Source organism: Hyla sarda, chromosome 5 (assembly GCF_029499605.1).
Source record: "Hyla sarda isolate aHylSar1 chromosome 5, aHylSar1.hap1, whole genome shotgun sequence".
In the NCBI taxonomy this organism is placed as follows: domain Eukaryota; kingdom Metazoa; phylum Chordata; class Amphibia; order Anura; family Hylidae; genus Hyla; species Hyla sarda.
The window spans coordinates 364,914,110-364,938,215 of NC_079193.1; the positions used below are offsets into that span (position 1 = coordinate 364,914,110).

The 24,106-nt window shown below is 40.3% G+C and overlaps 1 protein-coding gene across 3 annotated transcripts in view; it reads left to right on the forward strand.

Moving 5' to 3' along the window:
- EFR3A (EFR3 homolog A) overlaps positions 1-24,106 on the forward strand; it is a 161,882-nt gene that overhangs the window by 26,577 nt on the left and 111,199 nt on the right. For all 3 annotated transcript variants that reach the window (XM_056522771.1, XM_056522769.1, XM_056522770.1), the window contains exons 3-5: positions 11,058-11,134; positions 19,390-19,517; positions 23,436-23,586. In XM_056522771.1, coding sequence (XP_056378746.1) covers positions 11,058-11,134; positions 19,390-19,517; positions 23,436-23,586 — 356 coding nt within the window. The remainder of the gene's footprint in view (positions 1-11,057; positions 11,135-19,389; positions 19,518-23,435; positions 23,587-24,106) is intronic.

Consider the following 24,106-nt stretch of genomic DNA (forward strand, 5'->3'; position numbering starts at 1 on the left):
AAATGATAACATCAGCTGGCGACATTTATTTACTGCGGCTGTGAGCGCAGGTGACGGACTCCTCTAGAGACCGCTGTTCTATTTGTTTTTTCGTGTTGTTCATTTGACATGTCGTCTTGTCGCCATCTGTTGCAATCTGTAACAGTGTCTTGGTTGTGTTAAGGTCTACAGCATGTAAAAATTTTTTATAAATTTTAATTGTAGTTCGCCCCCAGTGCACTTCACGTCCACTTATGGGGTATTTCCATACTCAGAAGAGATGGGGTTACAAATTTTGGGGTGTATTTTCTGCTATTTTCCCTTGTAAAAATTTTAATTTTGGGGGAAAACAAGCATTTAATGTAAAAAAAATAGTCGTGAAACACCTGTGGGGTATTGAGGTTCACTTTATCCCTTGTTAAGTTCCTCAAGGGGTCTAGTTTCCAAAATGGTATGCCTTGTGTTTTTTTTTTTTTTTTTGCTGCCCTTGCACCATAGGGGCTTCCTAAATGCGACATGTCCCCCGAGCAAAATTTGCTCTCAAAAAGCCAAATATGACTCCTTCTCTTCTGAGCATTGTAGTTCGCCCATAGTGCTTTTCAGATCAACTTATGGGGTACCTCCATACTCAGAAGAGATGGGGTTACAAATTTTGGGGTGTATTTTCTGCTATTTTCCCTTGTAAAAATTTTAATTTTGGGGGAAAACAAGCATTTAATGTAAAAAAAATAGTCGTGAAACACCTGTGGGGTATTGAGGTTCACTTTATCCCTTGTTAAGTTCCTCAAGGGGTCTAGTTTCCAAAATGGTATGCCTTGTGTTTTTTTTTTTTTTTTTGCTGCCCTTGCACCATAGGGGCTTCCTAAATGCGACATGTCCCCCGAGCAAAATTTGCTCTCAAAAAGCCAAATATGACTCCTTCTCTTCTGAGCATTGTAGTTCGCCCATAGTGCTTTTCAGATCAACTTATGGGGTACCTCCATACTCAGAAGAGATGGGGTTACAAATTTTGGGGGGTATTTTCTGCTATTAACCCTTGCAAAAATGTGAAATTTGGCGGGAAACACACATTTTAGTGGAATTTATTTTTTTTTTTTACATATGCAAAAGTCGTGAAACCCCTGTGGGGGTATTAAGGCTCACTTAATTCCTTGTTACGTTCCTCAAGGGGTCTAGTTTCCAAAATGGTATGCCATGTGTGTTTGTTTGTTTTTTTTTGCTGTTCTGGCACCATAGGGGCTTCCTAAATGCAACATGCCCCCCAAAAACCATTTCAGAAAAACGTACTCTCCAAAATCCCCTTGTCGCTCTTTCCCTTCTGAGCCCTCTACTGCGCCCGCCGAACGCTTTACATAGACATATGAGGTATGTCCTTACTCGAGAGAAATTGGGCTACAAATTCAAGTATACATTTTCTCCTTTTACCCCTTGTAAAAACTCAAAAATTGGGTCTACAAGAACATGCGAGTGTAAAAAATGAAGATTTAGAATTTTCTCCTTCACTTTGCTGCTTTTCCTGTGAAACACCTAAAGGGTTAAAACACTTACTGAATGTCATTTTGAATACTTTGGGGGGGGGTGTAGTTTTTATAATGTTGTTTAATGTGGTATTTCCAATATGAAGACCCTTCAAATCCACTTCAAACCTGAACTGGTCCCTGAAAAATATCGAATTTGAAAATTTTGTGAAAAATTTGAAAATTGCTGCTGAACTTTGAAGCCCTCTGGTGTCTTCCACAAGTAAAAACTTGTCAATTTTATGATGCAAACATAAAGTGGACATATTGTATATGTGATCCAAAAAAATATATATTTTGAATATCCATTTTCCTTATAAGCAGAGAGCTTCAAAGTTAGAAAAATGCAAAATTTTCTTTTTTTCATCAAATTTGGGGATTTTTCACCAAGAAAGGATGCAAGTTACCACAAAATTTTACCACTATGTTAAAGAATAATATGTCACGAAAAAACAATCTCGGAATCAGAATGATAACTAAAAGCATTCCAGAGTTATTAATGTTTAAAGTGACAGTGGTCAGATGTGCAAAAAAGGCTGCGTCCTAGAGGTGAAAATGGGCTGCGTCCTTAAGGGGTTGAGATGTTTAGGGGCGGGTTTCCCCCTTTCAGCATGGATAATTAAAGTGGTATGTCACTTATAGGCACATATTCCACATGGAAAGATGTGCCAAGAAGCAGATTTGGTCCCTCCCTGTCCTTACAGATCAGCTTTTCCCAACCAGTGTGCCTCCAGCTGTTGCAAAACTACAACTCTCAGCATGCCCGGACAGCCGAAGGCTGTCCGGGCATGCTGGGAGTTGTAGTTTTGCAACAGCTGGAGGCACACTGGTTGGGAAAAACTGATCTAGAGGTAAAAAAGTTTTTCTCTGCAATATCCCTTTAAATTGTCCATCAAGATTGATCTTAGTTATACCTAATAATCTCCAGAATCTTTTTTTTTTTTTTTTTTTCCTTTTCCTGTTTTCATCCCATCATTTTTCCTTTTTTTACTTGAACATTTCTAAATTTCCCCAGAGCCGGGAACCTCTCCAGCTCTAAAAGCATGACCCAGTCAGCGCAGTGGAAATCGGATGGCGTACGTCTTAATACATATTAAAATATTCAAAGCCACTGATCTTCCCCACATGTTATTTCTTTCAGGTGATTAATTTCCACCTGCAGTCATGAATCACAATCTCTGCAGATCATCTCGTGTTATTCAGACGGATAATCTGCTCAAAACCTACATGGTCTAATGAACTGCATCTCCTAGTACAAAGCGGGGAGCGCCAACATGGATATCATGCTATTATCTTGGCCACCACAAGTGCAGCTAACAGAAGAAATGGAATATATAAAAACCTAAAAGAGACTTAAAGGGATTTGAAAGGTTTCTCGCTGCTAGGAATTGGCGCGTGGGGGGTAAAATGCGTAAACCTTAGATCCACTTATATTATGGACCGTCGGCCAAAATCAAATAGTGATGTAGAACTTGTTTCCCATTTCAGTCTGTAGGAGCCCGCTCTTAGTCCTTCTAGTACTTATTTGCTGCTGTATGCTCCGCAGGAAGTTGTGTAGTTCTTTTCTGTCTGACCACAGTGCTCTCTGCTGACACCTCTGTCCATCTCAGGAACGGTCCGGATAGGTTTGCTATGGGGATTTGCTCCTACTCTGGACAGTTCGTAAAATGGACAGAGGTGTCAGCAGAGAGCACTGTGGTCAGACAGAAAAGAAATTCCTGTGGAGCATACAGCAGCTAAGTACTGGAAGGGTTAAGATTTTGAAATAGAAGTTATTTACAAATCTGTTTAACTTTCTGACACCAGTTGATTTAAAAAAAAATAGTTTTCCGCTGGAGTACCCCTTTAATTCATAGTAAGTAGCCTGTGAGTCTTGCTTAAAACGCGTAAACCTTAGATCCACTTATACTATGGACCGTCGGCCGAAATAAAATAGTGATGTAGAACTTGTCGATCTGTTTCCCATTTCAGTCTGTAGGAGCCCGCTCTTAGTCCTTCTAGTACTTATTTGCTGCTGTATGCTCCGCAGGAAGTTGTGTAGTTCTTTTCTGTCTGACCACAGTGCTCTCGGCTGCCCCCTCTGTCCATTTCAGGAACTGTCCAGATAGGTTTGCTATGGGGATTTGCTCCTACTCTGGACAGTTCGTAAAATGGACAGGGGTGTCAGCAGAGAGCACTGTGGTCAGACAGAAAAGAAATTCAAAAAGAAAAGAAAAATTCCTGTGGAGCATACAGCAGCTAAGTACTGAAAGGGTTAAGATTTTTAAATAGAAGCTATTTACAAATCTGTTTAACTTTCTGACACCAGTTGATTTAAAAAAAAATAAAAATAGTTTTCCGCTGGAGTACCCCTTTAATTCATAGTAAGTAGCCTGTGAGTCTTGCTTAAAACGCGTAAACCTTAGATCCACTTATACCATGGACCGTCGGCCGAAATCAAATAGTTATGTAGAATTTCTCGATCTTCTAAAGGGGTACTCCGCTGCTCAGCGTTTGGAACAAACTGTTCCGAATGCTGGCAGCTCGTGACGGCATAGCCCCGCCCATCATGATGTCACACCCCATCCCCTCAATGCAAGTCTATGGGAGGGAGCGTGAGGGCCCTATATCTGGGGCTGCAGAGGAAAGAGGAGATCATATATATATATCTCCAAAGGATCGCAGCGCACAGTAGTCAGGCAAACTCCAGTGACGTTTTATTCCATCCTCAGCACAATAAATACAAGGTGCAACGTTTCAACAATCTCACATCGTCTTTCTCAAGCATTTCAGGTCCGGCCCTGCTTGCCCGAAGCCGGGCTAAGGGCCAGAAAAATTCACCTGCTAGGGGCCCGTAACTGCGTGTTCCGGGCATCGGGCGATAGGAATTCCACATACCTGACAGTGCTCTCTGCTGACATCATGACCACAGTGCTTTCTGCTGACATCAGGACCACAGTGCTTTCTGCTGACATCAGGACCACAGTGCTCTCTGCTGACATCAGGACCACAGTGCTCTCTGCTGACATCAGGACCACAGTGCTCTCTGCTGACATCAGGACCACAGTGCTCTCTGCTGACACCTCTGTCCATTTTAGGAACTGTTCAGAGCAGCATATGTTTGCTATGGGGATTTTCTCCTGCTCTGGACAGTTCTTAAAATGTTAGCAGAGAGCACTGTGCTTGTGATGTCAGCAGAGAGCTCTGTGTTCCAAAAAGAAAAGAATTTCCTATGTAGTATTCAGCAGCTAATAAGTACTGGAAGGGTTAAGATTTTTTTTAATAGAAGTCATTTACAAATCTGTTTAACTTTCTGGCACCAGTTGATTTAAAAAAAAAATGTGTACTGGAGTACCCCTTTAATTCATAGTAAGTAGCCTGTGAGTCTTGTTTGCCCTTCCCACGCATAGTAAGGAACCTGTGAGACTTGCTTTCACATACACATTCATAGACTTTCCTTTAGGAGTTAGAATACACTGAGATCTGTCAGTCACTTTGTTGCGGGGGAAAAGCTTTTTTGCAGGTTTCTACAGTTACACCGCTTTATACCTGACACAGTGAATCAAATCACATAAAACTAGTGTGTGTGTATATGTTTGTGTGTGTGTGTGTATATGTATGTGTATATATGTATGTATGTGTGTGTATATGTATGTGTGTATATATGTGTGTGTGTGTGTGTGTGTGTATATGTATGTGTATATATGTATGTGTGTGTATGTGTGTGTATATGTATGTGTATATATGTGTGTGTGTGTGTGTATATGTGTGTGTATATGTGTGTGTGTGTGTGTGTGCGTGTATATATGTATGTGTGTATATGTGTGTGTGTGTGTGTGTGTGTATATGTATGTGTGTATATATGTATATGTGTGTGTGTGTGTGTGTGTGTATATATGTGTGTGTATATGTATGTGTATATATGTGTGTGTGTGTGTGTGTGTATGTGTGTGTGTGTGTGTGTGTGTGTATATGTATGTGTGTATATATGTATATGTGTGTGTGCGTGTATATATGTATGTGTGTATGTATGTGTGTGTGTGTGTGTGTGTGTGTGTGTATATGTATGTGTGTGTGTGTGTGTATATGTATGTGTGTATATATGTATGTATGTATGTGTGTGTGTGTGTGTGTGTATATGTATGTGTATATATGTATGTGTATATATATATATGCAACTCCAAAGACAGCCAATCAGTAGATGTGCTCACCATCATCTGAACCCCGGTCAAAAGTCCAAAGCTTCAGTATCAAAAGAAAGGATCGCAGCGCACAGTAGTCAGGCAAACTAAGTTTTATTCCATCCTCAGCACAATAAATACAAGGTGCAACGTTTCAACAATCTCACGTCGTCTTTCTCAAGCCTGCTCCCCCCCACCTTATTATTGGTTCAGGCCCCTGCTCTGTCTCTCCCCTTTCACCTCTGCCTCTTGTGATTGGCTTCTTGGCTTAAAAAGAAAAGCAATACTTGTGTATATATAAATAATAGATTAAAAAGCTTTAAAGATGAGAAAATGAAATGAAGGCTTAGAAATTGTGTTCTCTACCCGTCAAGACCCAAAGGACTGAATAGTAAAAAAAAAAAAAAAATGCATTGAAATTCATTTTCATTGCCATTGAAAAAACTCCTGTGAGCGCAGGTTGTTTAAGGCTTTTGCAGATGCTTTGAATTATTTGTTGCTGTAGAGCGCACGCTGCTCCGCTAAATAATTAATCGCCATTAACGCCGCACCTTAAAGGACTATTCGTCTATCCTGCCCGGGCTGCAAAAAAAGTGAAAATAAACTTTCACTTACCTTCTTATGTTCTCCCGAAGCTCCGCTACAGCTGATCGGTCGGCCGGGCTTTCTGCTTCCTACTTCCCTTAGCCCGGAACGTCACATGGCGCTTCAGCCTATCACCGGCCGAAGCGGGACATCGCTGCGGCCGGTGATAGGCTGAAGCGCCATGTGACGTTCCAGGCTAAGGGAAGTTAAAGGGGTACTCCGCTGCTCAGCTTTCGGAACAGACCGCTGGAGCCGGCGCCGGGAGCTTGTGACGTCATAGCCCCTCATGGTGTCACGCCCCGCCCCCTCATTGCAAGTATATGGGAGGGGGTGTGGCGGCTGTCACACCCCCTCCCATAGACTTTCATTGAGGGGGGCGGGGCATGACACCATGAAGGGGAGGGGCTATGTCACGAGCTACCGGCTCCAGCGTTCGGAACAGTTTGTTCCAAACGCTGAGACGCAGAGTACCCCTTTTAAAATAGGGAACCGTCTGACAATGCAGCGAGGCTGGGACTTGACCTGCCAGGGCTGAAAACTGGTTTTGATTTCGAAATTCTTTTTTTTTTTTTTTTTTGTTTTGCTCCCGCACGGAATAAATCTTAAAACCTGGGGCACGATCTCCGCTTGCTTTGATAGAGATTGACAGACACTTTCTAAAATACCGCACAAGAACTGGAAAGGAAAGGGAGCGGCCTTCCTGGTCCTCTCACCCCCTTCACCTCTTCTCTGATAACTTGTGTATCGGCGTTTAAAGGGGGCGCCGAATTATTGAAAAAACACTTTACCAGCCCTTCTCCTGTAAGGTCGGAGTTAGAATTGTAGTCAATGCTTGCCGGTATATATTATTGCCTAGTTCTGTGGCGCTGACAGCATACAAACTGCATTGGTATTACATACCTTTTATAGAATCTTTTTATTTTTTTAACCCTTCAGCGCGAGTCTTACAAGGTTCAGTAGTTCACATTGCCTAACCAAACACTTTGGTGGCCATTATTTTCAATGCAGTTAATTCTGTTGCCTATACCTGAAATCCTCTTCGAGCCCCGGAAGCTTTATCTCCTATACTGTAGACTTTTCCTTCAAACCAAAGACACAAAAACCATCATCTGCTATAAAGTGATCTTTGCCTTCACATTTTATGTTTCTCATTGTGCTAAATAAAAAAGTTCTCTCCCCATAATTCTGCCCTCATAATGACAAAGTGAGAACAGAATGTTAAAAATCTTTACTAAGCCCCCAGTCTTCTTGACATCCTGGGTTTGGGGATTTTCTGCCATTTTTCTCTGCAGATCCCCTAAAGCTCTGCCAGGTTGGATGGGGACTGTCACTGGAAACCATTTTCAGGTTTCTCACGAGATGTTCTATTCGGGTCGGCTCTGGCTGGGCTATTCAAGGACATTCACAGAGTTATCCCTAAGCCGCTCCTTTGTTGTCTTGGCTCTGTGCATAGGGTCATTGTCTTGTTGGAAGTTGAACCTTCGGCCCAGTCTGAGGTCCAGAGTAGAGCCTTGTGCGGAACGGTTTTCTTAATCCCGTTACCACTAGATTTCTGACCATTGCCACCTGCTTCCGCAGACATTAAAGGAACACTGTCAGCTTGCTCCCCCCCGCACTAACCAGCGGTACTGGTTGATAGTGTGAGGGACGCTGATCACTTTGATGCCTACTTTGACCGGATCCACCGTGCCGTTCGGCCAAAATCTTCCTCTGACGTCAGCGGCCCCAGCACCGCCCAGCTCATCAATATTCCTCCCCTCCCTCCACCTCTCCCTCTTCATTACAGAGCGAGGAGAAGAGGCGGAGGGAGGGGAGGAATATTGATGAGCTGGGCGGTGCTGGGGCCGGCAGCCGCTGACGTCAGAGGGCCAGTAACCCTGCCTGTGCCAGTTAGCACCTAATTACAATATACAGAAAAACGAATATTTCTGCCGTGGCGGATCCGGGCACAGAAGGCATCAAACTGATCAGCGTCCCCCGCACTATCAGCCAGTACTGCTGGTTAGTGCGGGGGGAGCAAGCTGACACTTTTCCTTTTAAAGAGCCCTTTGTTCCGTTTCATTGCGCGGGTGATGGGCAGTGCCTGGTTTCCTCCAGACATGATGCTGCCCCCACCATGATCACTGTAGGGATGGTATTGGGCAGGTGATGGGCAGTGCCTGGTTTCCTCCAGACATGATGCTGCCCCCACCATGATCACTGTAGGGATGGTATTGGGCAGGTGATGGGCAGTGCCTGGTTTCCTCCAGACATGATGCTGCCCCCTCCATGATCACTGTAGGGATGGTATTAGGCAGGTGATGGGCAGTGCCTGGTTTCCTCCAGACATGATGCTGCCCCCACCATGATCACTGTAGGGATGGTATTGGGCAGGTGATGGGCAGTGCCTGGTTCCCCCCAGACATGATGCTGCCCCCACCATGATCACTGTAGGGATGGTATTGGGCAGGTGATGGGCAGTACCTGGTTTCCCCCAGAAATGATGCTGTCCCCACCATGATCACTGTAGGGATGGTATTGGACAGGTGATGGGCAGTGCCTGGTTTCCCCCAGACATGATGCTGCCCCCACCATGATCACTGTAGGGATGTATTGGGCAGGTGATGGGCAGTGCCTGGTTCCCCCCAGACATGATGCTGCCCCCACCATGATCACTGTAGGGATGGTATTGGGCAGGTGATTGGCAGTACCTGGTTTCCCCCAGACATGATGCTGCCCCCACCATGATCACTGTAGGGATGGTATTGGGCAGGTGATGGGCAGTGCCTGGTTTCCCCCAGACATGATGCTGCCCCCACCATGATCACTGTAGGGATGGTATTGGGCAGGTGATGGGCAGTGCCTGGTTTCCCCCAGACATGATGCTGCCCCCACCATGATCACTGTAGGGAGGGTATTGGGCAGGTGATGGGCAGTACCTGGTTTCCCCCAGACATGATGCTGCCCCCACCATGATCACTGTAGGGATGGTATTGGGCAGGTGATGGGCAGTGCCTGGTTTTCTCCAGACATGATGCTGCCCCCACCATGATCACTGTAGGGAGGGTATTGGGCAGGTGATGGGCAGTACCTGGTTTCCCCCAGACATGATGCTGCCCCCTCCATGAACACTGTCGGGATGGTATTGGGCAGGTGATGGGCAGTGCCTGGTTTCCTCTAGACATGATGCTGCCCCCACCATGATCACTGTAGGGATGGTATTGGGCAGGTGATGGGCAGTGCCTGGTTTCCTCCAGACATGATGCTGCCCCCACCATGATCACTGTAGAGATGGTATTGGGCAGGTGATGGGCAGTGCCTGGTTTCCCCCAGACATGATGCTGCCCCCACCATGATCACTGTAGGGATGGTATTGGGCAGGTGATGGGCAGTGCCCGGTCTCCTTCAGACGTTATGCTGCCCCCACCATGATCACTGTAAGGATGGTATTGGGCAGGTGATGGGCAGTGCCTGGTTTCCCCCAGACATGATGCTGCCCCCTCCATGATCACTGTGGAGATGGTATTGGGCAGGTGATGGGCAGTACCTGGTTTCCTCCAGATATGATGCTGCCCCCACCATGATCACTGTAAGGATGGTATTGGGCAGGTGATGGACAGTGCCCGGTCTCCTTCAGACGTTATGCTGCCCCCACCATGATCACTGTAAGGATGGTATTGGGCAGGTGATGGGCAGTGCCTGGTTTCCCCCAGACATGATGCTGCCCCCACCATGATCACTGTAGGGATGGTATTGGGCAGGTGATGGGCAGTACCTGGTTTCCTCCAGATATGATGCTGCCCCCACCATGATCACTGTAGGGATGGTATTGGGCAGGTGATGGGCAGTGCCCGGTCTCCTTCAGACGTTATGCGGCCTCCTCCATGCTTCACTGTAGGGATCTCAGGATTGGTCAAGAGAAAATATGGGGTAAAACGTTCTTTTGCTCTTTATTTATATCATTGTAGTACAAGGAGGAACATAAAATGTGAAAAAAAAAGAAAGGGTCTGATTGCTTTGCACCTTCTTTACAGTAGACTTCCCTCAGATACCAAAAGAACTGGAACTTTTATCTGCCATGTCGTAGACTCCCCTATTCTTACTTAACAGTCTTGTTTTCGGTCCCTTATATTTAGGCACTGTGAAGCATGGGGAGGTAACATAGGATAGATATGCAATAAATAGTGGGAAACGTACAGGTAATATATAGATGTAATGTTCTGTGCGGAGTGAACGGCCCTTTGGAAAAGGCGTTTAGCTCTGCACATAAAGAGAATACCAAGAAAAAAAAACTTTTGTTATTTCTCTACGACATATCAAAAGTTTTTATCAGTCAGCTTTTTAGTCTCAGACGCCAACTGATCACGAAAACGATTCAAGAGAAGTACATGCTAAAAGTGTTTTCTCACGGCTCTGTGTCACATGACCTGGACAGACTTGCAATGTAAGTCTATGGGGCCGTCCAGGACTCATAGACATAAAACAGGTATAGTGCGCGGCGCTCTTCCTGCTTCTTCTCATTATCAGTCAGGGTCTTTGTTTCCAATTTAAAGGGTATCTCCTGTCTTGTTAAGTTTTTGGTTGGCCGACATAACGTTAAGGGCTCTTAGGAAGCACATCCATAGGAGTCCTTTTGAAGTGATTGGAAATGCTGTAAACATTCACTAGTCACACAAAGCACTTTCCTTGAGCGTCACTCTCTAAATTGTGACCTAGAACGCCTCTTTTTTTATGGACATCTAAAGTAGGTCTATATTTGATAACAAACACTTATAGCTGTCAATAAGGGTCAGTATCAACATGATGCACACTTATTATATTCACTTTTGATTCCTAGGTGTCTGTGGCTGTTGTGGAGCTTTACGGCCTCGATACAAGCGCCTGGTTGATAATATCTTCCCCGAAGACCCTAAAGTAAGTTCTTGAAATTGAGCTCTGTGACCTCAGTCTGTTCAGATTTATATTCTTTATTCTATAAGGCAACTGGTTGAAGGGAATTACACTAGTTCCTAAAACCAAGACTATTTCTACTGTAATACTGCTCCTATGTACAAGAATATAAATACTATAATACTGCTCCTATGTACAAGAATATAAATACTATAATACTGCTCCTATATACAAGAATATAACTACTATAATACTGCTCCTATATACAAGAATATAACTACTATAATACTGCTCCTATATACAAGAATATAACTACTATAATACTACTCCTATATACAAGAATATAACTACTATAATACTGCCTCCTATATACAAGAATATAACTACTGTAATACTGTCTCCTATATACAAAAATATAACTACTAAAATACTGCTCCTATATACAAGAATATAACTACTATGATACTAATCCTATATAAAAGAATATAACTACTATAATACTGCCTCCTATATACAAGACTGTAACTACTATAATACTGCTTCTAGATACAATAATATAACTACTATAATACTGCTCCTATATACAAGAATATAACTACTATAATACTGCTCCTATATACAAGAATATACCGTAACTACTATAATACTGCTCCTATATACAAGAATATAACTACTATAATACTGCTCCTATATACAAGAATATAACTACTATAACACTGCCCCTATATACAAGAATATAACTACTATAATACTGCTCCTATATACAAGAATATAACTACTATAATACTGCTCCTATATACAAGAATATAACTACTATAATACTGCCCCCTATATACAAGAATATAACTACTATAATACTGCCTCCTATATACAAGAATATAACTACTATAATACTGCTCCTATATACAAGAATATAACTACTATAATACTGCTCCTATATACAAGAATATAACTACTACAATACTGCTCCTATATACAAGAATATAACTACTATAATACTTTCCCCATATGTACAAGAATATAACTACTATAATACTGCTCCTATATACAAGAATCTAACTACTATAATACTGCCCCTATATACAAGAATATAACTACTATAATACTGCCTCTTATATACAAGAATATAACTACTATAATACTGCCTCCTATATACAAGAATATAACTACTATAATACTGCCCCTATATACAAGAATATAACTACTATAATACTGCTCCTATATACAAGAAGATAACTACTATAATACTGCCCCTATATACAAGAATATAACTACTATAATACTGCCTCCTATATACAAGAATATAACTACTATAATACTGCTCATATATACAAGAATATAACTACTATAATACTGCTCCTATATACAAGAATATAACTACTATAATACTGCTCCTATGTACAAGAATATAACTACTACACTGCTCAAAAAAAATAAAGGGAACACTTAAACAACACAATGTAACTCCAAGTCAATGACACTTCTGTGAAATCCCACTGTCCACTCAGGAACAACACTGATTGACAATCAATTTCACATGCTGTTGTGCAAATTGAACAGACAACAGGTGGAAATTATAGGCAATTAGCAAGACACCCCCAATAAAGGAGTGGTTCTGCAGGTGGTGACCACAGACCACTTCTCAGTTCCTATGCTTCATGGCTGATGTTTTGATCACTTTTGAATTCTGGCAGTGCTTTCACTCTAGTGCTAACATGAGACGGAGTCTACAATCCACAGAAGTGGCTCAAGTAGTGCAGCTCATACAGGATGGCACATCAATGCGAGCTGTGGCAAGAAGGTTTGCTGTTTCTGTCAGCGTAGTTTCCAGAGCATGGAGGCGCTACCAGGAGACAGGCAAGTACATCAGGAGATGTAGAGGAGGCCGTAGGAGGGCAACAACCAAGCAGCAGGACCACTACCTCCGCATTTGTGCAAAGAGGAGCAGGAGGAGCACTGCCAGAGCCCTGCAAAATGACCTCCAGCAGGCCACAAGTGTGTTTACTCAAACGGTCAGAAACAGACTCCATGAGGGTGGTATGAGGGCCCGACATCCACAGGTGGGGGTTGTGCTTACAGCCCAACACCGTGCAGGATGTTTGTCATTTGCCAGACAACACCAAGATTGGCAAATTCACCACTGGTGCCCTGTGCCCTTCACAGATGAAAGCAGGTTCACACTGAGCACATGTGACAGATGTGACAGAATCTGGAGACGCTGTGGAGAATGTTCTGCTGCCTGCAACATCCTCCAGCATGACCGGTTTGGCAGTGGGTCAGTAATGGTGTGGGGTTGCATTTCTTTGGTGGGGCTGTACAGGCAGTGATGGCAGTGATGCTATGGACTGGCCTGCCCGTTCCCCAGACCTGAATCCAATTGAGCACAACTGGGACGTCTCGCTCCATCCACCACAGACTGTCCAGGAGTTGGCGGATGCTTTAGTCCGGGTCTGGGAGGACATCCCTCAGGAGACCATCCTCCACCTCATCAGGATCATGCCCAGGCATTGTAGGGAGGTCATACGGGCACGTGGAGGCCACACACACTACTGAGCCTCATTGGGACTTGTATTAAGGACATTACATAAAGTTGGATCAGCCTGTAGTGTGGTTTTCCACTGTGATTTTGAGTGTGACTCCATATCCAGACCTCCATGGGTTGATACATTTGATTTCCATTGATAATTTTTGTGTGATTTTGTTTTCAGCACATTCAACTATAACAACCTAAAAAAAGTCCTATATACTGTGGTCTAAATGAAATTGGGGAAAACCCAAAACAACCACTAAAAAACCTATAAATACGCCCCTACAGCGTATAGGGTAAACCCACCAAAAATAAAAGATGTATATAATAAAATGAATAAGAAATATATTAATCTGATAAATCAATAGCCATCAAGTTTAATAAATATGATTTTATTTTACAAAAAATACATATGTCATACACAAGCAAAAAAGATTGGTAATAATATATAGCTATATAACATACATAAAAATAGTAATCATTAGCGCAATTTGATAATGTGTATAATTAAAAAATTATTTTGTATATATATATATATATATATATATATATATATGTAAATAAATGAACTTAAAAAATGCAAAGGATAGCAGGGACGGGAAAAGGATGTAAAAAAGGATGTAAAAAAGAAAAGCGTAAGTGTTGGGGTCAACTGATCACCAATGGATCATAAAAGCACCTGTTGCTATAAAATACGTGCAATGTGACACTCTGTTTAAAGCATAAAAAGTGTGTTTAACCTTAAAAATAAATATGCATAAAGTGCAATGTGCAACACAGAAATATAAGTGTATACAATAGATGTAAAAAAGCAAAAAAGCAGTGCAAGAAAACAAAAAATAAGGTGCTAAAAGTGAAGGTGTCAGAATGTAAATACTTGACCCCACATGTAAAAAGAAGATAGGTTCCACGTCCCTGCAATCACCTCCAACGCGTTTCACCGTGACCGGCTTTGTCAAGGAGTATGCATATACTAAATAGGAGCAAGGATATATAGGGTATTCAATAAAAAAACTATTAACACACCTGTGGTATCAGGAAGCGCCTCAGCTAACTACCGGAAATGACCTACAACGCCAAAGATCTCTAGTGTCTAAAGGAACGCACGGGCTACACCAAAATGGCACCCGACACCGTTCCTGCGCATGCGCGTCTACATAAAAAAAAAAATATATATATATAGTAGGGGGAACAGAGGCTCTGAAAAAATGGCGTCCGTGGTCTATACTGCGCACCAGGAGCAGCGGGATTAGATGGTTAATTTAATATAATATATAATTCTAAACAGAATAGATAATAAATAGCAAGCTGAAACCGGACCATAATTCATAGAATAGATATATAATTAAAAATTAAAAACTGGCCAAGGAAGGGGAAAAGGAGAAAAGGGAAAAACAGTCCATAATGAATGTAGTGGTGACTTGTTGCAAGTAATAGGTGAATTAGTGAAAAAAATCATGATTAAGATAAAACATGATAAGGAAAAATATATAATAATAATCATAATATGTGAAAAAGTGAATAAATAAACATATATATGTGTATATATATATATATATACACATACACGCCTATATATATATATAAACAATACATAGAGAAATATATATGTGATTCATACATGTGAACTCACAGTAAATATGTGAATGAAATCAATAAAGAATATAATGACAAGTGGAAAATAAACATAATTATCCAACATGATTAAATACCAAAAAATATATATACATATATAGAGGATGAAATAAGAAAAAACAGTATAACATAAATAATAATAGAATGAAAAATAAAAAATACATTAATACATAAAAATAGGGGGCCCCCATAAAAAAATGAAAAATAAATAAAACAGAGTAAATGTATATACATATAAGTAAACACACATAGTGTAATGTCCATGTACATGGGTGCAATAATTGCATCCATATCTATGGATCCATATTACGCATACAATTAAAAATAATCAATAAATTAGTGTGAATATGAATATAGTGGTAATGAAACCACAAAAGGAAAAACAAAAAGAAAAAGGAAGGACAGGGGGTAGAGAAAAAAAGAGGGAAAAAGGCCAGATGGAATTCCTGAAAAAAATCAAATAAGGAAAGAGACAAAATTAATAACATACATGACAACAATTAGCAACACCACAAAAAGCGCACATTACAAAAGGGAGAATAGGATAAAAATAAAATATGTATGCATATATACAAAGACAATTAGAAAAAACCATTATGAGAACTGCCAAAATGAAATAATAATGATGATAATAATAATAATAATAGTAACTATATATAGATGCATATATATATATTATATTACACGCATGTGCGTAGAGCGAACAATTAATAAATATAGCATAAAAGTATATATAAAGAAAAAATATATATACATATATAAGGAAATATAAGTAAAAAATCAAGATGAACCAAAAATAGAAAATAATACAGCAAGACGGATTAATATAAGAAAAAAGAAGAGAAGAAAAGAAGGATTTATACTTACAGGTAAGATGCAAAACTGTTGATCTCATTTAGTCCAGCTGGAACTTTGGTGCCCAAAACTTCAATCCATCTGCATTCTTTTTGAGCGAGACGTTTTTTCCAATCCCCCCCACGGACTCCAACATATACTCGATCTATTCCCTTAAAACGTAACAAAGAGGGGTCACTATTGTGGTACTCTTTAAAATGTCTTGCCAAAGTTTTCTGATAGAAAGGATCAGGGCCATTTTTAGCAGATTTTATATCGAGTACATGCTCCCGTATTCTTCTACGGAATTCACGAGTAGTGAGCCCTACATAAATTTTGCCACACGGACAGATAGCAGAGTATATTACAGAGTATATTAAAGGTGTAATATACTCTGCTATCTGTCCGTGTGGCAAAATTTATGTAGGGCTCACTACTCGTGAATTCCGTAGAAGAATACGGGAGCATGTACTCGATATAAAATCTGCTAAAAATGGCCCTGATCCTTTCTATCAGAAAACTTTGGCAAGACATTTTAAAGAGTACCACAATAGTGACCCCTCTTTGTTACGTTTTAAGGGAATAGATCGAGTATATGTTGGAGTTCGTGGGGGGGATTGGAAAAAACGTCTCGCTCAAAAAGAATGCAGATGGATTGAAGTTTTGGGCACCAAAGTACCAGCTGGACTAAATGAGATCAACAGTTTTGCATCTTACCTGTAAGTACAAATTCTTCTTTTCTTTTTTCTTATATTAATCCGTCTTGCTGTATTATTTTCTATTTTTGGTTCATCTTGATTTTTTACTTATATTTCCTTATATATGTATATATATTTTTTCTTTATATATACTTTTATGCTATATTTAATTGTTCGCTCTACGCACATGCGTGTAATATAATATATATATATGCATCTATATATAGTTACTATTATTATTATTATTATTATTATCATCATTATTATTTCATTTTGGCAGTTCTCATAATGTTTTTTTCTAATTGTCTTTGTATATATGCATACATATTTTATTTTTATCCTATTCTCCCTTTTGTAATGTGCGCTTTTTGTGGTGTTGCTAATTGTTGTCATGTATGTTATTAATTTTGTCTCTTTCCTTATTTGATTTTTTTCAGGAATTCCATCTGGCCTTTTTCCCTCTTTTTTTCTCTACCCCCTGTCCTTCCTTTTTCTTTTTGTTTTTCCTTTTGTGGTTTCATTACCACTATATTCATATTCACACTAATTTATTGATTATTTTTAATTGTATGCGTAATATGGATCCATAGATATGGATGCAATTATTGCACCCATGTACATGGACATTACACTGTGTGTTTACTTATATGTATATACATTTACTCTGTTTTATTTATTTTTCATTTTTTTATGGGGGCCCCCTATTTTTATGTATTAATGTATTTTTTATTTTTCATTCTATTATTATTTATGTTATACTGTTTTTTCTTATTTCATCCTCTATATATGTATATATATTTTTTGGTATTTAATCATGTTGGATAATTATGTTTATTTTCCACTTGTCATTATATTCTTTATTGATTTCATTCACATATTTACTGTGAGTTCACATGTATGAATCACATATATATTTATCTATGTATTGTTTATATATATATGGGCGTGTATGTGTATATATATATATATATATACACATATATATGTTTATTTATTCACTTTTTCACATATTATGATTATTATTATATATTTTTCCTTATCATGTTTTATCTTAATCATGATTTTTTTCACTAATTCACCTATTACTTGCATCAAGTCACCACTACATTCATTATGGACTGTTTTTCCCTTTTCTCCTTTTCCCCTTCCTTGGCCAGTTTTTAATTTTTAATTATATATCTATTCTATGAATTATGGTCCGGTTTCAGCTTGCTATTTATTTTCTATTCTGTTTAGAATTATATATTATATTAAATTAACCATCTAATCCCGCTGCTCCTGGTGCGCAGTGTAGATTACGGACGCCATCTTTTCAGAGCCTCTGTTCCCTCTATTATTCCTTATGTAGATGTGCATCCACAGGAATGGCGTCGGGCGCCATTTTTTGTAGCCGTTGCTCATGGTGCGCAGTATAGACCACGGACGCCATTTTTTCAGAGCCTCTGTTCCCCCTACTATATATATATTTTTTTTTTTATGTAGACGCGCATGCGCAGGAACGGTGTCGGGTGCCATTTTGGTGTAGCCCGTGCGTTCCTTTAGACACTAGAGATCTTTGGCGTTGTAGGTCATTTCCGGTAGTTAGCTGAGGCGCTTCCTGATACCACAGGTGTGTTAATAGTTTTTTTATTGAATACCCTATATATCCTTGCTCCTATTTAGTATATGCATACTCCTTGACAAAGCCGGTCACGGTGAAACGCGTTGGAGGTGATTGCAGGGACGTGGAACCTATCTTCTTTTTACATGTGGGGTCAAGTATTTACATTCTGACACCTTCACTTTTAGCACCTTATTTTTTGTTTTCTTGCACTGCTTTTTTGCTTTTTTACATCTATTGTATACACTTATATTTCTGTGTTGCACATTGCACTTTATGCATATTTATTTTTAAGGTTAAACACACTTTTTATGCTTTAAACAGAGTGTCACATTGCACGTATTTTATAGCAACAGGTGCTTTTATGATCCATTGGTGATCAGTTGACCCCAACACTTACGCTTTTCTTTTTTACATCCTTTTTTACATCCTTTTCCCGTCCCTGCTATCCTTTGCATTTTTTAAGTTCATTTATTTACATATATATATATATATATATATATATATATATATACAAAATAATTTTTTAATTATACACATTATCAAATTGCGCTAATGATTACTATTTTTATGTATGTTATATAGCTATATATTATTACCAATCTTTTTTGCTTGTGTATGACATATGTATTTTTTGTAAAATAAAATCATATTTATTAAACTTGATGGCTATTGATTTATCAGATTAATATATTTCTTATTCATTTTATTATATACATCTTTTATTTTTGGTGGGTTTACCCTATACGCTGTAGGGGCGTATTTATAGGTTTTTTAGCACATTCAACTATGTAAAGACGAAAGTATTTCATACGATTAGTTCAATCATTCAGATCTATGATGTGTTATCTTAGTGTTCCCTTATATTTTTTGAGCAGTGTACAATACTGTCCCCTATGGACAAGTAAGAGATTATCCAGATCAGATTGCAGTTGCTCATCATTATAATGGCTGATTCCAGTCTTTTCTCTATTGTTTTTATAAGGATGGACTTGTCAAGGCAGATATGGAAAAACTCACATTTTATGCTGTTTCGGCCCCTGAAAAACTGGATCGGATTGGCTCTTACTTAGCGGAGAGACTGAGCAGAGATGTTGTCAGACACCGCTACGGGTGAGTGGAGATCATTTGTGTTCACTGACTTTATCTTCATTGTGGAAATGATGTCTTCTGTCAGTCAGCCCTAAATCTTTGTTAACCCGTGTTGGTAGGTAGGTTATTTTTACTTATTTATTTAATTTGATTGATCTAATTCATTAGTTTTATTTTTTTTTGCACTGAACTTTTTTTTAATTTTATTTTTTAATACACTCTTTTTGTATACACCATTTTTTAGGAAATCAAAGTTTTTTATGTAGAGCTGAACATGTGTATCAGTCTTTTGGCTAATTTCTGGAGGTGGTCGGCGTGTGTCAGCATTATTAAATTTTTTTTGATATTTTTGGATGTTTAAGTTGTGTTTGTATATGTATTGAGTACTGACTGTATGTGGATAGGGCTGCACGATATATCACAATTGCATCAAGATTTTTGCAAATGTGGATGGACATGAAATGGAGGGATGAACGTGAAATGGGGGGGATGGACGTGAAATGGCGAAATGTGATATTGGGGGATAAACATAAAATGAAGGGGGAATTTGAAATGGGGGAATGGACATGAAATGGGGGAAATGTGAAATGGAGGGGGAAGGACATGGAATGGGGGAAATGTGAAATGGAGGGGGAAGGACATGGAATGGGGGATGTGCATGTGGAATGGGGGGATTAGACATGAAAAAGAGGGATTTCAAGATTTTTTTAATTTTTTTTTTCCTATTTCCATATTGAGATCCCAATATTTACCTCAATAATCGCAATCGCACGTTTTCCCTAAATCCCACAGCCCTGGTATGTATTCAGATAATACTGTTCATGTACAACATAACTAACCAATCTATCTCATAAGCAGGGTCCTGGGAGCTTAAAGGGGTTATGTTTAGGGGTGTGGTCATGCGTACCACAACCGCAGCAAGTTTCCTGCAGCTGAAATTCTGCTTGTGGATTTTCCGCTGCATGCTGGGAGTTGTAGTATGGCAACCAGTAGAATTTTGATTGCAGCTCTGGAAGTCAGTGAATTGGCCAATGAAGTGACCTTGGTTCAGCTGATAAACTGCTACCTGTAAAGCCACTATAGCAGGGTTTTCCAACCAGTGTGCCTCCAGCTGTTGCAAAACTACAACTTCCAGCATTAAGGCTGTCCGGGCATGCTGGGAGTGGTAGTTTTGCAACAGCTGGAGGCACGCTGGTTGGAAAACACTGTTATAGTCAGTCAGCAGGTCCAACTAACTTTTTTCGAATGTGTACATCACAAAAGTGTTTCCAGCTCTTTATACTGGAGCATAGATTTTTTTTTTCTTTTTTTTCTATTTATTATTTAATCTATTGATTTTTCTTTGTTGAAGTCCTAACAATCCATCGTCTGAGTCCTCCAGCACATACTCACTCACCTGCTTTCACACTTCGCAGTAAAAAAAATAAAGAAATAAATAAAACGACATAAAAGGAGAACACAATAGCTGCAGAGTAAAGAATCAACACAATGTATTTTATGGAAATTCACCTTTTTGCAGCGAGGGAAATCCTGATCATTCTCCGCAAATAAAAAAATGTTAAAAAAAATAATAATAATACCTGAATGGCTGGTGGCAGCTGCTTGTAAATGTTGTAAATGTGTGAGCGCTACGCCCCCTACATTATTTCCTGTTAATAATAAACTATTTCACCTGTGATGTAAGAGTCTCAGCTCAGGGGCCATCTGCAGGCATCCATTAGGCTAAGTGTGGTCCTGCAAAGAAAAAAAGCAACAGTCGACATAAAAATTGTCTGGAATGGCTTTCTTAATCTTGACTGATTTAATGTTATTCCATTCATCTCAACCCATTTGACAACGTGTTTGAGCTCTTATGCCCTTATTCCAGTGATTTTCTTCCAGATCCCCAGCAGATGTGCCACGTGCAATGCATGTCTGCTAAAAGTACCGTCCTACTACACAGCACACTGCCTGTCAGGATTGAGTCTGTGAAATCACCTTGTTTACTGCTGGGGGGGGGGGGGGGGTATAAAATGGGAGCCTCGAATTGTGGAGGGAGGTTTAGTTTTGCTAGAAATACTACCCACAACGCAAAAAGCCAGGATTGAGCCTGTGTGATGAGTTAAGGATGCCAAGTGCTATGCTGCTTGAACCTATACATGTGCTTGAGAAAGGGGGCTCTCGTGACTAAAACTTTTTACTGCTGAGCGTGTAAATGTAATGCCTTAAAGGGATTGCTACTTCAAAATGGGGTATATTACTGCTTTGGAGGAAGGGTTATGAGACCCGAATGTGATCTCTGCTTGTCGGGATGTGATATGAGCCCTGAATGTAATCTCTGCTGGGTGGGATGAGATATGAGCCCTGAATGTGATTACTGCTGAGGAAGATAAGATGGGAGCCCTAAATGTGATTACTGCTGAGGAGGATAAGATGGGAACCCTGAATGTGATTACTGGTGAGAGGATAAGATGGGAGCCCTGAATGTGATTACTCCTGAGGAGGATAAGATGGGAGCCCTGAATATGATTACTGATGTGGAGGGAGGTTTACTTTTGCTAGAAATACTACCCACAACGCACAAAGCCAGGGTTGAGCCTGTGCTATGTTGAACATATACATGTGCTTGAGAACGTAAAGGGGAAGCTCTGCATGTGCTGTATAAGGAAAGAAGTGACCGTAGACGCACTCACCATTTAGAGGTCTTACTTTGTGACAAATAGTGCATACAAACTTCAGCAGGCAGAAACAGCGATGGCGGGGGTTATCGGGACAGACTGTTTCACGTGACCTGTACGCTTCTACTAGCCCATACTGTATGGTGCCGTCTACTGTCACTTCTTTCCATACATGGTTTAACTGTACCATAGGACTTTTCACCACCGCTATCAGAGAAGGTGCAGAACGTGTGGTTTGGACCCTCTGCTGTATGTGTACTTGCTGCTAGTTGTGCACATGCCTGATTACCTGTCTTCTTTCATGATTCTGGATGTGCTTTGTTTATTGCTGGTTTAACAGATACATGTGCATGAGAGGATTACTGCTTTAAGGGGGCTCTCATGACTAAAACTGATTACTTCCGAGGGTGTATATGCGATGCTTTAAAGTGATTAACTTCTTCAAAATGGGGGTATGAAAGTGATTATTATTGGGGTGGGGGATATCAAATGCCACAAAGTGATTACTGCTAAGTAACGTAAGCCCTTAAAGGGGTACTCTGCTGCTCCGCGGTGATCACATTCAGGGCTTATATCCCTTGCTTCAAAGTAGTAATCATATTAAAGGGGTACTCTGCTGCTTAGCGTTCAGAACAAACTGTTCCGAACGCTGGAGCCAACGCCGGGAGCTCGTGGCGTCATAGCCCCGACCCCTCACGACATCACGCCATGCCCCCTCAATGCAAGTCTAGCCCTGAATGTGATTACTGCTGAGGAGGATAAGATATGAGCCCTGAATTTGATTACTGCTGAGGAGGATAAGATATGAGCCCTTAATGTGATTACTGCTGAGGGGGATAAGATGGGAGCCCTGAATGTGATTACTGCTGAGGGGGATAAGAGGGGAGGGAGCATACGTTTTGCTGGAAATACCACCCACAATGCTCAAAGCTGATGAAGAGTGTCAGTCTGTATCATTACTTTGAATCTTTAAATGCATACAGCATTACATGACAAAACAATAAAACTTATATTTGAATTATACTGCTCTTGTGGTACTACAAATTTTTTCTATGTCTGGTTTTGGATAAATTTGGAGGTAACCACTGCAGTGATGCATCCAGAAGCATGGACCAACATGACCGGGCATGATATCTCAACCCTATTGGTTGATCTGTATTTTGTCCTGTATTCTGAATGTGGAGCCCGCAATTATGTCACATACTGGATGGATGGTTCTTCTCCTAAGAATAAAATCAATCAATCACTATATAATTTTCTTTTTCTCTTCCCCATTTTCTAGCAATGTATTCATTGCCATGGAGGCATTGGACCAGCTACTCATGGCGTGCCACTCCCAGAGCATCAAACCCTTCGTCGAAAGCTTTCTCCACATGGTGGCAAAACTCTTGGAGTCAGGAGAACCGAAGCTGCAAGTGTACGGAACCAATTCTGTGAGTATTGTGTTGTCTGGCTGGGTCATCTCTAAGAACCAAGGGGCAATATTATGGCCACTGAACTACTTTCACTTCTTGTGCTCGTGCCATAATGAATCTGCTCCGCAGTGATTATTATTCCATCTTTGTTCCTCTTTGAGTTAGCCATGAATTTCAGGTATCACGGTCTGAATGCTAGTGTAATACCGGGACTAATGTGTGGGCTAAAGGTGCAGGTAGGCAGAGGACACTACACTGCGATAAAAGAAGAAAAAAAATGAATAAAAAAATGAGCAGAATTTTCAATACATGTATCTGTTAAAAAATAAAAATAAAAAAAATGCTCATTATTTCCTGTCCTGCACTTAAAGGGGTACTCCACTATTCAGCGTTTGGAACAAAATGTTCCGAATGCTTTGAGCCAGCGCTGGGGGATTGTGACGTCATAGCCCTGCCCCTCATGACATCACACCCCACCCCCTCAATGCAAGTCTATGGGAGGGGGCGTGACAGCTGTCACGCCCCCTCCCATAGACTT